The 17074-nt window shown below is 38.4% G+C and overlaps 2 protein-coding genes across 2 annotated transcripts; one reads left to right on the forward strand and one right to left on the reverse strand.

Moving 5' to 3' along the window:
• The first annotated feature begins 765 nt into the window (after positions 1–765).
• Positions 766–10415, forward strand: cog2 (component of oligomeric golgi complex 2). The gene is made up of 18 exons (XM_085369131.1): positions 766–904; positions 1727–1888; positions 3521–3586; positions 3672–3752; positions 3870–3973; positions 4218–4326; positions 4941–5120; positions 5313–5437; positions 5854–5980; positions 6094–6233; positions 6999–7060; positions 7151–7302; positions 7458–7643; positions 7797–7869; positions 8000–8142; positions 9179–9318; positions 9536–9719; positions 9869–10415. Exons 1-18 carry the CDS (start codon positions 848–850, stop codon positions 9965–9967), a joined length of 2190 nt encoding a protein of 729 aa, XP_085225257.1. The 5' UTR covers positions 766–847; the 3' UTR covers positions 9968–10415.
• Positions 10416–11958: 1543 nt separating this feature from the next.
• Positions 11959–16110, reverse strand: agt (angiotensinogen). Its single transcript, XM_085369132.1, has 7 exons — positions 16036–16110; positions 14386–14840; positions 13872–14238; positions 13368–13492; positions 13113–13261; positions 12711–12867; positions 11959–12622 (listed from the first exon to the last, which is right to left on the reverse strand). The coding sequence occupies exons 2-7, from the start codon at positions 14800–14802 to the stop codon at positions 12446–12448; spliced, it is 1392 nt and encodes a 463-aa protein (XP_085225258.1). The 5' UTR covers positions 14803–14840; positions 16036–16110; the 3' UTR covers positions 11959–12445.
• Positions 16111–17074: the final 964 nt, after the last annotated feature.

Raw genomic sequence — 17074 nt, forward strand, 5'->3', positions numbered from 1 at the left:
AGACCAGCGAGTTATTTATCCACTCCGAGGAATAGCGAGAGTAGTGGCTGGCACTGAATCACCTGACGCCGTAGCGCTGCACCGCCAGCCAATAAGATTTCACTTTCTAAAGCAAACTCGGACAGGAGCGGTGCGGCTGATGGCAGCTGCTAAAGCTGAGGTGAAGGAAGATTATGATGACTAACGATAATACAGTGCTAGAATAATAATGATGGACGCAGAAAATGACAACGAGGAAAATTAAAATTCAAAATTATTTTATTAGATTATAGATATAATAAAATTACAACTATTATTTATTAATTAATTTTGATATTTAGAAGCATTTTTAGCGAAAACAGACTCATATTTTGGCCATCGCGAATTATTAATTAAACAAGACCTCAATATATGGATTAAAATCGATTTTTCTTTTCATATCTACTGCAAAGAAAAGAGAAACGCTGTTGATGTTGGAAAGGACTGTCACAGTGAATGCGGATTTAGTTTTAATTATTTTTTTTCTATATACTGCAAATTAACAAAATGGCATTTGGAAATAAAAAATTGAGCACCTAAAAGTTTTGAGCAATTTTATGTGACTACTCTGAAATCCAAAATTATTAGTAACAAACCATTTTATTTATTTAAATATTAAAATATTTAGGTTATATTCAACAGCGACCCCTGCGGTCTCAATGCACTGTGGTCACATTGCATGGGGCCTCTAGGGGGCGCAGGAGTATTATCTTAATCATTGTCTTCTTCGTCGGTGCGCTTGCCATGTTTGCGGAAGCTTGACTGCAGCTAGCTCAAGGCTGGTCGTCATTTCTTTGACTGTAGCTTCAAGTTGTGTTTTCTTATAAAAATGAATCTACCAAAGGGACCGGATTCTCTGTGCTTCGATAAGGATGTTTTTATGAAGGTAAGAGTGTGTAAATGCTGGTTAAAGCGTTACGTTGTCAAACTAGCTAGCATTAGGCTAGCTAAATGTCGATAGTGGACGTTCATTCTGATGCTCCTGTGTCAGTAAAGGTTTACCAGTCAGTAGATATGAATGTTTTTACCGAGCCAGCAGAGTAACCTTAAATAACAGGCAACATGCAGGCGTTTCTGCGTGAAACAGTCGACGCCTGAGGATTGCAGTTTGAGCACTTACCTGACACTTTGTTAGGTACACCTGTCCAAGTGCTTGTTAACTCAGAAATGTAAATATGTAATTAGCCAATCACATGGCAGTAATCCAAAGCGTTTGCTCGTGTGGACGAGGTTTAGACTTGGCTTGTTGAAGTTCAAACCGACCATCAAAAGGAGGGATGAGACTGATCAAAGTGGCTTTAAACGTGGCATTTCCCTACACGACCCTCTATACGGTTCAGAGAGAATGGTGTAAAAATAGAGAAAATATGCAGTGAACAGCTGATCTCTGGGTGAAAATTCCTCGTCGATGTCACAGGAGAATGGCTGATAGAGCTGCAAAAGTAACTAAAATAACCAGATGTTACAACCAAACTATGCAGAAGAGCATCTCTGAATGCACCACACACACCGGTGCCTTTCCTGTTCTTGAAATGAGTGGCATAGCAAGAACAGGAAAGGCACCGATCTTTCCGAATCTATGTTCAGTCTATCACCAGTCAATTAAGGCAGTTCTCAAACCAAAAGGAGGGCCAAGATGTACCTATCAAAGTGACCAGAGTTAATGTGTCGTTGAATGCATGCTGCCTTCTTCCCTTTGTGTCTGCAGGATGACTTTGACGTTGACCAGTTTGTGGCTGAGTGTCGGAAACAGGTCCAGCTGGAAGAACTGAGAGAGGACCTGGAGCTCTACTACAAGCTGTTGAAAACAGCCATGGTGGAGCTCATCAACAAGGACTATGCAGACTTTGTTAACCTCTCTACCAACCTGGTCAGTTGTTATTCATGTTATCTAATGGCAGTAACTGTAATTTTAAATGTGTAAAGTTTAGAAACAGTAGCCAACAGGAGGATGTCCCTTGGTGTAATTTAAAATTTAACATAATTGTAAACTGCCTTGATGAAATGTAGCTAATAAATCAGTCATTATTATTGGTAGGTATTGTTTTATTTATGTAAATAAACAGAATGTATGTCTTGTCAGTTATTAGATCTACTCAATGATTTAATTTGTAAATTAAGTGATGGGAAAAATGGCCAAATCTGTAGAACTAATCAAGCAAACCTTTGCTGGTTCAACTTCGAAAATGTGAGCACTTCATACTTTTCTGTTTCAATAAGGAGAGGCCGTTGGGAACAATGATTTAGTAAGAAAGAGAATTGAATTGGCGTTTAGACTCTAGCCCATCATAGCAGAACAAAATCCTAGCAGTGTACAGGACCCTAACTAGAGGAGAAGATGAAGATGGAGGCTTGGATTGGGCTGTAAGTGATCAGTGTGAGATGGCAATGGGGAGAAGGCGGCTGCCTGAAAGGCAGAAAGATAGAAGAGCAGTGAGGTTTAAAGCACATTGAATGGGGACTGATTGGTGTGGAGATAGCAGGCAAGAAAATGATTGGATTAAAGTAATGATGGCTGTACTGAGTTTGACAGCGTATCAGCCTGAACACCCAAGAAAGCAGGCAGATGAGTGATTACGGATCTTACTTATTGAACTTGCATTCAAGTTTTTAACTTTTCATGCTTACTAGACTTCAAAACTTTGAGATGAAACTGTAAAACAAATCTTTCTTGGTGTATCTTTTAATGATTATTTTTAACTGGAAAATGTCAAACTGTATCCATCCTTTGAATTTCTGTGGTGCAGAACTTATCCAGAAAGATGAATACTCATTTGTAGTATGTTCATAAATTATTACACTTGTGGTTTAAAAATGCCAAAAGGTATTCAAGCCACCATTGATCAGTCACAGTCCACACAGCGTTATCGTCACAGGCTAAGTGCGCAAAAGTCTGCTGCGTCACAAAGTTGGCAAATTTTGGCAGAGCCAAACATGGGGTTTTCCACTTATAGTTGAGAGGTTTACCAGATAAGGCCAGTGCACTGTTTATTTGCAGTTTTTGCACCCAAATAATTGTTACTGTTCAGTAAAAAATAATTGTTACTGTTCAGTAAAAAATAATTGTTACTGTTCAGTAAGAATTATTATTTGGATAGTTTTGGGAGATCTTTGCAGAGTTTAAGATTATAATAATAAACATTACAAATATTGGTTGTTCTTGATTGCATTTGGCCATTTTTGAGTGCAGCTGGGGCTCTTGTGTCCTTCGCTGGCTTTTCCCATGCTGAATCACAAATTTGTTTTGGACAAAGTTTGACTATAAATTGTCAGCTTGTGGCAAGAAATCATAACAGGAATTTCCATCTTTTCCACTTTTTTTTTTTTTTTTTTTTTTCCAGAGCAATGTATTCCGCAAAATATCTGTGACTTACTGTTATTAACAGTTATGAATCTAGTATTTGGTCTGTTAATATGCTTCTGAACAGTTAAACAAATCCTACAGTTTTAATATTCTTAAATAAAGCCTGGGCCTAATCTGACATCTGCTCCTTCATCTTAGGTTGGGATGGACAAAGCACTCAATCAGCTTTCTGTGCCATTAGGACAGTTACGTGAGGAGGTTATGGTACGTTCTTCTCTGAATAAATATACTTCCGACTGTAATTACTTCCTGCCACTGAGTACTTTTCTCTGGTTGCTATTTGTTGCAGAGTCTGCGGTCCTGTGTTAGTGAGGTGATACAGGCGATAGATAACCAGCTGTTGAAGCACGAGGACCTGCAGAAAAAAAAGGTTTGGCTCCTCTTTTTACGGTCAGACTTTATGCTTTGACCAAACTGTATTTTGTGTTAATTTTATGTTAAGCCCATAGCAAGCTCAGTTCTCCCTTTCATTGTCACCATCAATCAGGTGTGTGTGATGAGGCTGATTCAGGTTGTACGATCAGTGGAGAAGATTGAGAAAATCCTTCACTCACAGAGTTCCAAGGAATCCAGCTCTCTGGAGATCAGCAGGTAGAGAGCTGACATGCTAATCTAGTCAATCTGTGTATTACTTGGTAGATTGTTAAATTATATCTGAAATGATTAAGAAAAATTCAAACCAGATCCCAGGCATCACATCAGGAGTTATGTTTTGTTGAGCTTGGTCTTTGCAGGGACATAATGCTATCTTGCGAGTCAGACCATTTTCCATAGATCCTCTTTTTTTATTATTATTTTTTTTATTGTGAGGGTTTTTATTTTTCTTTATTCACAGCCCCTTGTTAGCAGGACAGATCCTAGAAAGGATTGCAACAGAGTTCAACCAGCTGCAGTTCCACGCTGTACAGAGCAAAGGCATGCCCCTGCTGGACAAAGTCAGACCTGTAAGTATTAATGAACCAATCACTTAGGGTGTTTGCGGACCTATAATTCATTTACTCTGGTCTGAATCAGTTGATGAGTTTGTAAACATGTAGCTTTATTCTGTGGTTTGGATATGTTCCCACAGAGAAAAATCAAAGTGAACTCCCAAATGTGTCACTACAACTCATGTGAAAAAGTTCAGTCTGCTCATTGGCCAGATGTGTCTGGGGTGGGAGCATAAAAGTAAAGACAGGAAGAAAGTGTTGTGTGAGAAAATGGAAAATTTACATTCATTTCACAGCTAGTTGCTAGCTCGTGCAGAGGTTTGCACATCTATAGTAACTTTCCACATCAAGAATACAAAGCATGCGTGGCTATCTGTTCATTCTTTAGCTCAAACTTGTAGCACACACCTAGTAGTTGGTCTGGATCGGGGTTAGATCACATTTACCCCCAAAACAAACTGCACTGGGGTTTGTTTGGAACATACTGAGACTAACTCTTTTCAAAGGGTCTCAGTGTTTTTTTTTTTTTTTTGGGGGGGGGGGGGGTTGTTATGTCTGCACCTGAGTATGACTACTGTGTTCACACCTGCACAAAACGAACCGCACCAAGTGGGAATGTCTTCTGCCAGCGTATTGCAGGGATCACGTCTATGCTGCAGCAGTCTCTGGAGGGTCTGCTGATTGAGGGCTTGCAGACATCGAATGTGGACATGGTACGTCACTGCTTGAGGACTTACGCCACCGTAGACAAGACTCGAGATGCTGAGGCCCTGGTAGGACAGGTGCTCGTCAAACCATATATGGACCAGGTAAATATGACACACATACCTCAGCTTTTTGCGTAAATATGTTTTAGATATTATCTAACATGAATGGGAGCATTATTAGTTTATAATAAATATGGCAGAGAAAATTCTGACTTTTTAAAAAGACAGATTTCGATGAAATACTGAAAAAGAGATACAAAATTAATTTAATCCCCTGTCATGTTCTTTCTTTAGGTGATAGTTGAAGAAGTGGTAAAGTCCAGTCCAAGTGGTCTTCAGATGATGTACTCTAGACTTTTGGAGTTTGTTCCACACCACTGTAGACTGCTCAGAGAGGTGACTGGAGGAGCCATATCCAGGTATTAATGTTACGGGCGTATTCATCCAAAGCACATTCAGTGTCACTGCATTTAATATATGAACCAGGTTATGTGATTATCTTTACACCATTTTGGTAGCTATTTTTTTTAGTTAAGTGATGTCATTTCTTGGCCATATGCTTGGGGACAAATAAAAGGACATTTTGGGATAAATTTAAAGTTTAAGATTTGTGTCAAATAGGATATTTTTGTCCTAATTCTGAAAATTTGGGAGAACAATTTTGAAAAGCCAAAAAACAATATATTCTAATAGTTTCACTGAGTAGTGGCTTTCAATTTTTGTACAAAACTGATAATTTCTACTAGTATTACGAACACAAAGTAAGTCAGTGGCTATAATAGTGACTACTGAATAAAGTTTCAAAGCATATTTTAAATGTACCCTTTATTCTCAGTGACAGAGCTGACATAGTGCCAGGTTATGATTTCCTGGTGAACTCTGTTTGGCCAGAGATGGTCAAAGGCATAGAGGAAAGGTTGGCCTACATCTTTAACCCTGGAAACCCCGACATATTCTACGAGGTAAAGCTGCAGTGACACAATTAGACTGTGTATGCATGTGTATGGTCACATAATGCAAGGTTTGATTGTATAATTTTTTCTTGCGTTTCCTTTTCGTTTTATCATCTTTTTAGCGTTACAGTGTAACTATGGAGTTTGTGCAGAGGTTTGAACGACAGTGTAGCTCACAGGCCAGTGTGAAGAGACTGAGAATACACCCTTCATATACAAGCTTCCAGAACAAATGGAACCTGCCTGTCTACTTTCAGTTACGGTGAGTATTACCATAATACACTCAAACACTCTGTGTCTATTTTCCAGAAGAAGTTTGTCATTTTTATAAACATAAAGGGCCTTAACTGTTCAGTCATGTTCACAGTGTTACTTTAAGTATGTTTGTATATTGTATGTTTGTTACCCATAAGCTGAAAATCCAAAAACTTTAGGGAATTGGTTGAAGTAACATTTTTTTTTAATGTAGAATAAAAATCATACACAACTTTTAGTTATACATTTTTCTAACAATATTGATATTATATAAATAAAGATGTGTACAGCATGTACTTTTGAAAAAAAATTGAGTCTTTCTTCAAGAACTTAAGAGAAATGTTTGGATTAAAATGGCAACCTGTCAGCAATTTTGGGGGATAATACAAGTTGGCAAATGGTCAGGAAGTTACTAAACATAGTCCATAAACATGCTGCTGGACCTTGGCTGAAAGGTGATTGATCTCTGTGGAAAAATAGAGAAGTTGTTTTTCAACCTCTTCCCACCCCCACAGACTCGCACACTGTAAAGCATACAACACAAATACACACACACATTCATCATTGCACGTCAAGAGAAAGATTAGGGTTCATGTCTTTATTTCACAACCACCACGGTTAACCTTTTCTGGAAAGTTGAAAGTTTCCATTACACGTGTTGTTGTTTCACGCTATGAGCACGTACACATCAGAGCTGATGCAAGAAAGAAGCTGATAACAGATTGATTGTCTTCTTCCTTCCCTCTCTGTGTTGCTAATTTTGTTTTTCCAGATACAAGGAAATTGCAGGACGTCTAGAGAATGCTATTAGTGATGGATTGGTGGCAGCACCAGGTGGATTTATTGTATTTTTTTAAATTGTATTTGAATTTTATCTGTTCCTTATACAGTACTTAGAGTAACTATGTATCTGCTTACGTTCAGCTGGCAGTGCATACCACCTGCAGGTATCTGAGGTGGTGTGGTCCTGCTTAGTGAGATGTTGGTCAGACAATGTCTATCTGTCACCTCTGGCACATCGCTTCTGGAAGCTTACGCTGCAGCTGTACTCAAGATATGCCAAGTTTCTTGATGAGGTAAACTTAAAATATATGAATGATTATTTATTTATGTGATTATTTATTTATTGATTATTTTATTTATTTATGAGATTTAAAAAAAATGCCAAAGAAGCCAAATTAAAAGCCAGTTGTTATAACCTGTTTCTCATCTTGATTGTTGTCTTGTGCAGGTGCTGACTAAGTCTCCGCCCTCTGAGGTGACTAAGGAGCCAACCAGGCCTCTGCCGAGCTCAGCTTCTTCTACATCTAGCAGAACATCACTGGAGGAAGGCGGCAGTGAGAGTGGGAGTCCTGCCTCCCTGTCCACCAAACAGCTGGTTTACATTGCAGCAGACATCCAAAAACTGCAGGAGCAGGTGCTCACAAACAAACTAATTACATTTTTATCTGTGTAGTTCCAACTTGTTTACATTTAATATATTACTGTTTAGCCTGATTTGCAGTTTCTTAAAGGATTTTCCTCTTTAGTTTCCTTTTTTTCATCTCACAATTGGCTTGTCTTTCTTTAGATCCCAGAGTTGTCAGAGATGGTCAGAAAGCGGTTTGAAGCCATTGGATTCAAAAACTTTTCTCTTGTGGAAGGTGACTTACAGTTTAGGTTCACTTCTTATGCAGTATTTCCTATCATTTCTTAAATCTCAGGTTTTTCCACTTCCTGATGTTAGCTCAAGTTGACTGTATGTGCATTAACGAGTGCTCTCCTCTATGTCAGATGCTCTAGCAGACTCCAAGGCTTCCCTGTCAAGCAGCATTCCCTCTCTGAACACTAGGATGACCCAGCATCTGACCGAACGCAGCTGTCGATTCCTGAAGAGTGCCTCAGAGGTTCCACGACTCTACCGCAGAACTAATAAAGTAAGAGAAGTTGCAATTATGTATACAAATGTCTTTATCCAATGTTTTCATAAGGTGCACTCTCACATATCATATCTTAGATGCCGTTGCGTTCAAATGGTTGTTTATGCAGGAAACACCATATGTAAAATTCAAAATCTTATCTTGGAAATGCACAACATATTCAACTCAAAATTAAGCTGAATTAACAACCATGGGTAGATTTTCTGTTTGATATTCAAATCCCAGAAGGCTTTTATTGAAATGAATAACGCTTCAGTATGGGGCTGATTTGATTTATTGATTGTGTGTAAAGTCGTGTAGTCACTGAGCATAAAGTTTCATTATGATTTTGTTGTAAATTGCAGTTTCATCAAAAAAAAAAAGCAAGAGAAATTTACTGGACTTTTAAATGCTTTGACTTTATTTTTCTATTGAACATGTGTGTTCTTGCATTCATTCACCAACTTGCATGGTAATTTGCTGCAAGCCCTTTCAGCACATCACTGCAGTGCTGCTGGACTTTGCATAACTACATACATCTGAAATAGTCTGTTATTCTGATTAATCAGTCATTTCTGTGGCAATGTTGGCAGACTCCTTTATTATTAGTGATTGATAATTGTAGAGTGAATATCAGAACAATATCTGCCAAGTCTTTATAATCAATGTGATCCAAATCATTGCAAAATGAGTTCCACTTTGTAAACTCGGTCAATATATAAGGCAAAACAATGCTAATCTGAGTTGGTTAAAATATATTAAAAAGAAACTCATTAAATATCTCTAATTAAAGGTTTTTAGACATGTTGCACCTGTGACTGGTTGTTTTTTTGTCTGATATTTGATCCACTATACTTGTAACTATGTACCAACTTACACTGCAATACTCGCACAACAAAGCAAGTGGTTCACAATAAGAGGCCAAGAAAAATAATTCAGTTTATATTAATTTATTTTTTACATTTGGTCAAAACAGTATTAAAATGCTTAATATAAAGCTTGTATATTGATTTATAGTATATAATATCATACTTTGTACCTCCTCTCCATGTAGGATATACCGGTGCGTGCATCAGCGTACATGGATAATGCCTTACGCCCGTTACATCAGTTACTGACTGATTCGACAGGGCTGGTCACCCCTCACACAGCACAAGAGTGGCTGCGAGTTTCACTGTCTGAGTGCACACAGAAGTAAGCATTACACATATCCACCACTAAACCCTGATACAATAATAGATTTGATGACTTAGAAATATGGCCTGTGATGATGTTACAATAATGTTTCTTTATTGCAACAGGGAGAATATTTCTTTCTAAAAGCTGGATTGTTTACATTTTATAAAGATTTTTCCAGCCTCAGCCAGCGAATTAAATTTGTTTCTGCTTTCCCATCTCGTGTTGTGTTCAGGTACTATGAGACCATCTCAGAGGTGCTGAGCTCAGTCAGAAAGATGGAAGAGAGTTTGAAACGCTTGAAACAAGCCAGGAAGGGTGCAGCCGCGACTACAACAACAGGAGCAAATGGTGGACTAACAGATGATGGCAAGATTCGTCTTCAGCTGGCACTAGATGTGGAATACTTGGGGGAACAGGTGGGTGCTATTCCATGAGTGCACAACCACATGTAGTCCAAGTATGAAGACACATATATGAACATGTGACAAGCAGTGCACATTTATCAGTCAACAAAAATATGTTTTTAGAAACTCATGTCATAACTTTATACTGTTGTGTGCCTCAGATTCAGAAGATGGGTCTTCAGCCAACTGACATCTCTATGTTCTCCACTCTGATGGATCTTGTGAAGGAAGCCAGAGAGCTTGCTGAACAAAACCAATAAAACAGACTCTGCAATGACTGAAACACTGATATGCAGCACTTCACATCTTCACATTTCCTTGAGACTTGTGGAGGATAAAACTTGTCCGAGTCATGGGCTGGTAAGAGGTGGAAAATAATGGGAAGAATTAACGCTACTGGAATCATTTTCAAACATTTGTACCAAATCACTTAGTTCAATGTAAACTTTGGAACTAGGCTGTAAATTGTTGGCTGACACAGCATAGAAACTACTGCTGGAGCATCAGCAGTTCTGGTGTAGGCAAAATGGAGAAAAGGGACTGGATGGTACTATGATTATGTAATTTTATGTAACTACTGTATTGTACTTTCACTGGGCCAGAAAGTTGCATAGCAAGAGGCTCAAAATAAGTTACAAAGGGAGTACATTGATCATTATTTGGTGATGGATTAATCTAAGAGAAGTCTGTTAATTTGTCACGTGTGCAAAACAGTTGTATAATATAATATGTTTAACATGAAGGTAATGAAGAACTTTGTACAGAATGTTATACTGTGTGTGGTTTTATTACAAAGACACATTAGCAAGTTATACTTAATGGCCACTTTATTAGGTAAACCTGTTCAACTGCTCATTCATGCAAATATCTAATCAGCCAATCAAAATGCAGTTAACCTGCTGAGGTTCAAACCAAGCATGCGAATGAGAACAAAAGTGATTTCAAAAACTGCTGATCTATTGGGATTTTCCCCACATAGCCATTTTGAGAGTTTATAGAAAAAAATGTTCCAAAAAAGAGGAAGTATCCAGTGAGTGGCAGGTCTCTGGGTGAAAATGATCCCAGAGATCAGAGGAGAATGCCCAGACAGGAAGGCAAGAGTAATTCAAATAGTCACTCGTTGCAACCAAGATGAGCAGAAGAGCATCTCTGAATGCACAACATGTTCAATCTTGAAGGAGGTGACCACCTGAAGTCTCACTTCCGTGAGCTAAGAACAGAAAACTGATGCTAAAATTCACATAGGCTCACAAAACTGGACAATGATATACTGGAAAAGCATTCTCTGGTCTAATGAGTCTCATTTTCTGCTGAAAAAAATCACATTTGCAAAATGAAATAGAAAATGGTTTCATGAACATGAAAACACTAAACTCAAATGGCCTCCACAGTCACCAGATCTCAATCGCTCAGTCTTAACAGAGCACCTTTGAATGGTGGAATGGGATGTTCAGAAATTCCGAGACAAATCTGCACCAGTATGGACAATGGAAACATTCCTCAGAGTAATATTTCCATGGTCCATTTTGACACAATAGCACCTTGTTGAATCTATGCCATGAAGAAATTAGGCAGTTCTGAAAGCTAAAAGGGGGTCCAACCACATACTAGCTTGGTGTAACTAATGTAGTGAGTGTATACGAGTCATTGTTTTCACCGCATGCATGCTTATACTCAGTGCTACCAATAACGCTGCAGGACCATGAACCTTTAATAAACCGCAACATTATTACATGCACAGGAAAGCTAAACGGGAGAATAACATTTGTTTTTGTGAATGCTGAAGCAAGTTATTCAAACCCTATAAATCACAGCCAGCCTTCAGTAATGCTGACATGCATGTGCATTATTTTCACTCATTAACTAACGTATATAATTATGTGTAAAAGGTGATAAATAATTGCTAGTACAGTAACCTTATTTTAAGCCATGCCTTATAACATCTTAGTTACAAATTTGCTGAGATCTACATTAAAATTATTTTTGGGATTATTTTCAGTAGATTTTCTCACTCTGTAACTGCTTTTCTATTAAATCCACAACCTGTTCATTACTTTTAGTTACATGGTATGGTGATGGTACGAGAGGCTTATTCCTAATACTATAATCGTTTTACGCACAGAATGTATGAGAATAAATATGATAGTCTGGACTTTCCTTACCTGTTTAAATGACTTCCCACAAGTCTCACAGATTAAGTAGGTCAATTGAAATGCTGATTAAAAACCAGTGAACTTTGTTTGCATTTGGAAACAGATGCTTTATTTCAGCAAAACCAAATCATAACAAAACAAAAATAGACTCTTAGTTACAATATACAACATGCTAGCCGTGCATCACAGACAGTCGTGGTTACTGTACTTCCTGTACTCTGCTGAAAAATACTGTACAGAACTCTGCTATAATAAATTTTACAAAAAAAACTAATTAGGATTTTCACATTATGCTTGAAAACAACTTAAAGTAACATGTTTTCATAAATACTGCAAATCAGAGCCATCAGTAACACTGTTAGATCCTTATTCCGTGTGAGTACACTTAATTCCTCATGCACTGTATGTGAGAATTATTTCAGAAGGAAAACAAATCTATGATTTTAAACACAATGTCTGCAGCATGAGAGATTTCCTGCAGAAATGAAAGCTGTAGATGATAAAGTACGTTGTAAAGAAATAGTCCTGGTATGTGGGAAATTTTTCATGTCAGGGGGGTTTGTTCACTTAAAGCACTATATATCATTAGACCAGAGGATTTATGATCTTGCCCAGCATAAGGATGGAGTTAGAATTTCCTTCTACAACAGAAAAAAAGAAAGGCCTGTTAATGGACAGCTTCAGAGGGACACCCTCTTCCTGTGTCTGGTCCTGAGGTTCTGCTCCTTCCTCTGACATCTCAAACAGCACTTTGTTGATGGCCTAAGAGGAGACATGAAGGTCTATTAATGTCTCATAAATATACAGAGAGTGATTTTTATATTATGACAAGCTGACTACTCAGGCTGACCTTATCTATGGTGAAGGGTTTGGTGTTGCTGAGTTGGCCGAAATCTGCCTCGGAGCCGAACAGTTCGGCCTCGATTTCAGGATCCACGGTAGTCAGCAGGTCACGCAAATCAGTCACAGAGGACATAGAGAACTTGGGGAGTGACAGCTCCAGGAGACTGGAAGAGGGAGACAGAGTTTATAATGAGTGTGTTTTTTGTTTTGTTGTTGTTTTTGTTTTTTGTTTTTTAAATTTTAACAGTATTGGACCTGAACCTAAAAATCCATAGCTTTTTTTTTTCTCCTATTTTGATCTTTTGAGTTAAAAACAGCATATAGGCACTACGTTTCTGTTCAAAAAAACAACAACCGTTCAAGGTCAAAGTTTATTCTAAGTCTAGTACTAGTAAAGTTCAATAATCACCCTTCCTGAAGGTTTTGGTGCCAGTCAGAAATTATGTCTGCGCGCAGCTTTGACTCCACATCACCGAGTTTAACCCCCTCATGAGGCAAGACCAACAACATGTAGGAGCGTTTGCTCAGAGACAGCTTCACAATGGTGCATTGCCACGCCTTCAAAATAAAAGAACAAAAATATTAGAGTCAGGTCGCTATGACTTTAACAAGCTAAATCCACCAACTTGTTATTAATCTTTGTTTCTTAAATACAAAGATTTACCTTATCGTTGAAGTAGTGATACTGACCCGTGTGGGTCATCAGTGGAGCCATTACTGTAGTTGTTTGATCCACATGAAACTCCTTCAAGGTCGTTTCCTCTGGTTGGAAAGCTTTCTTCCAGTTTCCTAAAGAGACGAGACGAAACCAAACACAGATTCGAATTTTCTATATACGATAAAGACATTTTTAATGTGAGAGATTTAAGCAAAAGTCTGAGGAAAGGAAATGCTCCATGATGAAAAGGCTGAGACTGTGGCCCATCGATATCTCTATGGTACAATCAGCATTGTTATTTGTGAAGTTTGGCATCTGGATCAATGCACATAAAGCTGGTAATTAGAGTCACGATTAATAGAACTGCAAAAAGTTATATATTTATAGATTAGTGCCATACATAATGTACCAGGGTTGACAAGCTGGTGTAGGCTGCAGAAAGCTAGTTTGAACTTTTAATTGTGAATTCTAATCTACGTACTTTGTATAATCAACTTAACAGAGACAGACCTTGGAAGTTGAAGGAGGTGATGAACAGAAGGTTACTGGTGGCATTCAGATCTTTGAAGATGTCCTTCACCTTCCTATCTGACGTCATCTCCACAAAGCTGTTGACCAGCTGCTCTGCTTCCTGAGGTTTGGAGAAGTCCACACCTCGGATAAACGACGTGTCTGACAAGTCCTGTGTGCCTTGAATAAAGTCCTCGGACAGCTGAGCATCCTGACGAGTGAAGGCCCAAACCTGGGTAGTGATTTCATCTCTGGGTCCATCGTCCACTAGAGAATTAATGCCCTGCAGGGTCTTAAGAACTTTGTGTCCATCCATTAAGGACACGCAGTCCTTTCCATCAGTATCCCTACTCAGGCCTAGTAGAAGCTGGATAGAAAGAAATGAATTGAGGTTGTTTACTTCTTTGTAGAGTGAAAGTACAAGACATAATCAAATAATCAGATGGATGGTCAGACAGATAGCCTAGGCTCAGCAGGTTCTACTTCAACAGTGACAACAAAAGTAAATAAATACCTGGAATGAACCGGCTGTCTTCTTGGAGGCTCCCAGGTAGAAGGTGACCAGGGATCCAAAGGTGTTGACTGGAGATAAGAGCGTGTTAGTGCTGTGCTGCTTGCTGCTGAGAGCCTGGTACATCCTCAAGCCTAGAACATTTAATAGCACTGCCAAAACTGCTGTCCTCTCTGTGATGTTTTGCCTCTGTACATCAACTTTTGATGGATCCCTGTGGTCTGGTGTCAAGACTTCATTGTCAAGGGGAGCCACAGGAAGTGTCTCCAGAGGCTTAACCGTGGGGGCCTGCAGGGACTCACAGCTGACATTCTCGGCAGCAAAAAGATAGAAGGGGTGAACGTAGACTCGGTTGGCTTGGCTTCCTGAGAGGCAGCAGTATAGTAGGAGGACCAGAAGAGGTGACCAGAGTCTCTGCATTTTACCTTTGGTTGGAAGTTACCCTAAAATAGTTGTCTCTGTTGGTGGGGGAGACACATATTTAGTTAGTTCAACCTCAATCACCTCAAGTATAACTGACCATTTTCTGTATCAGCCTGGTTAGGAGAGCGCTGAGTTTGACGTCTTCTGGGAATGTTACGTGACTTTTTCAACAGCTTTCATCACAAATCAGGCTCAATCTGGTTTTCAGCTTGTATATGATTGGCTGGCAGGAACACTGGATGTCAGAGATTGATTGAATTCTTTGTGCGCTTTCTCTCCTGCTGGTCAGTGAGTGAGAGCAGACATTACCCTCGGCAACAGAGGTCGCGTAGATAATGAAGACGTGTTTGTGTGTGTGTGTGTGTGTGTATTTGCATATGTTCACTGACCCAAATAAGATGGGAAACTTTGTATCCTATAAAAATTTATCTTGCAACGACAGGTACAAACTTAGTGTGCTTAAAATAAATAAAACAACTTATTTATATGTTGTTACTAACTTATTTGTGTGTTTACATAACAAGTCTATTAAAAAAACCATATAAAAAAACCCAAAACACACAGAATGAAAGAATCAATAGAAGTACAAAACAAACTTTCACAGCTGTATAAATGCATAATTTATTTTATAGGTCCAATTTTACTGGACAGCTTTCAAGTCAAGTGACAATTTTCATTAATTCTTTCAAGGATTAGTCTAAAAAGCTGTGAAGCAGAGTGACTTTGGTAAGTGCTCTCTTATGCAAAAATAGGACTTTATCCTTTGACTTGAACATGCATAAGTGTGGACTGATGAACTCTTAGAAGCGGTAAGTAAACACTAGATTTTCATCTATTAGGACATGTAACACAGGACATGGCCTTGGTCCCTGATCAATAAAACCAGTGCATTCGATGTTCCTATACACAACTAACCTATTGTGTACCTGCTTACCTTATTACAGACGTGGTGAAAATATGGGCTACTTCACGACTTATGTTATGAGGTTCAGATATGTGAATAGTTTTCTTGAAAATCTATTTTTCATAAAATCTCTTTCTGTATATAGAAATTTTCAGAAACAAATTTCAATTTAATTTCAATTTCAAACATTCTTGCTTTTCAACACATTTAGTTTTTAATTCAGCAAAGCACTCTGGAAAAAAAAAATCCCTCCTCATCTTTAACAGTTCAAACTACCACACAATCAAAAAGCAATTACTGAAATAAAGAAAAAAAAATTCTCTTACCAGATGGGTCTGCCGTTGTCGCTGGTGAATGAGGTGCTAAGTGAGGTCCTGACTCCTCTGCACTCTTACTTTAACCCACCCGGCCAGCTGTGTGCTACCACTCTAGTTACTGATTAACCAAAGTACCATTGAGTCAGTCAGGGGCTCTCCTGTCATGACTCATATCCTGCTTTGTACAGACAGCGCTTGAGATATAGATAAATAGGTTTGAGAGTAGGTTTGGGAGACCACCCAGTGGCCTTTTATATAATGACTTTAGGAGAATGGTGCAAGAAAATCCTGAATGGGGTGAAAAGGAGAGCTCAACTTCTATAAAGAATTGGGAAAAGGAGGGATAAACAGTCTTGTTTCAGTTTGTCACCTTTCCAGGGTGATTCACTGAAAAGTCACCATATTGCACACGTATTTATTTGTATGGGGGGATATTGTGTTCTGTATTGATTACGTATGTTCTTTGGAGTTTTTGCTCAACCTAGACGTCAAAGAGGAATTGAGGAAACAAGTTTCATTCAACCCTTTTAAGATTTTCTTGCTTTTTCTTTTTATCATAATGGATCATATGTCTCACATTATTCATTCCATATAATGCAAATTTCTTTTTTAGTGTACTTTTAAAATAACACTCACTAAGCCAGGTTAACAGAGAAACTCTGCGGACATCTGTGTAAGATTTTCATGAGTCTTGAGGGTGTTATCATTGGAACAAGAACTATAAAATAACCCCACCTGTTCTGGGAAAAGAGCAAACACTTTTCAAATGTTCAAATAGCTCTTTATGAGACAATGCATATCATATTTTTTTATCTTAAAATTATTATCTGTGACTACAGTACAGAAAATCCGTCACACTCACACCTGATTCAACAGGACAGGGCACACTAGATTTTCTCACCGGAGAGAACCATCATCAGGTCAAGTGTTTTACACTCCTGCTTTTATCTTTAACAAACACTGTTACAACGTTAATGGGATAAGAAATTTTATTTGACCTTTAACTTCATGTAATGTTTATAACAGTGCGAAGGATTGTTCTTTTATT

This window comes from Diplotaxodon limnothrissa, linkage group LG13, assembly GCF_057381915.1.
Source record: "Diplotaxodon limnothrissa isolate DT_005_m linkage group LG13, D_limnothrissa_male_GT1.1, whole genome shotgun sequence".
In the NCBI taxonomy this organism is placed as follows: domain Eukaryota; kingdom Metazoa; phylum Chordata; class Actinopteri; order Cichliformes; family Cichlidae; genus Diplotaxodon; species Diplotaxodon limnothrissa.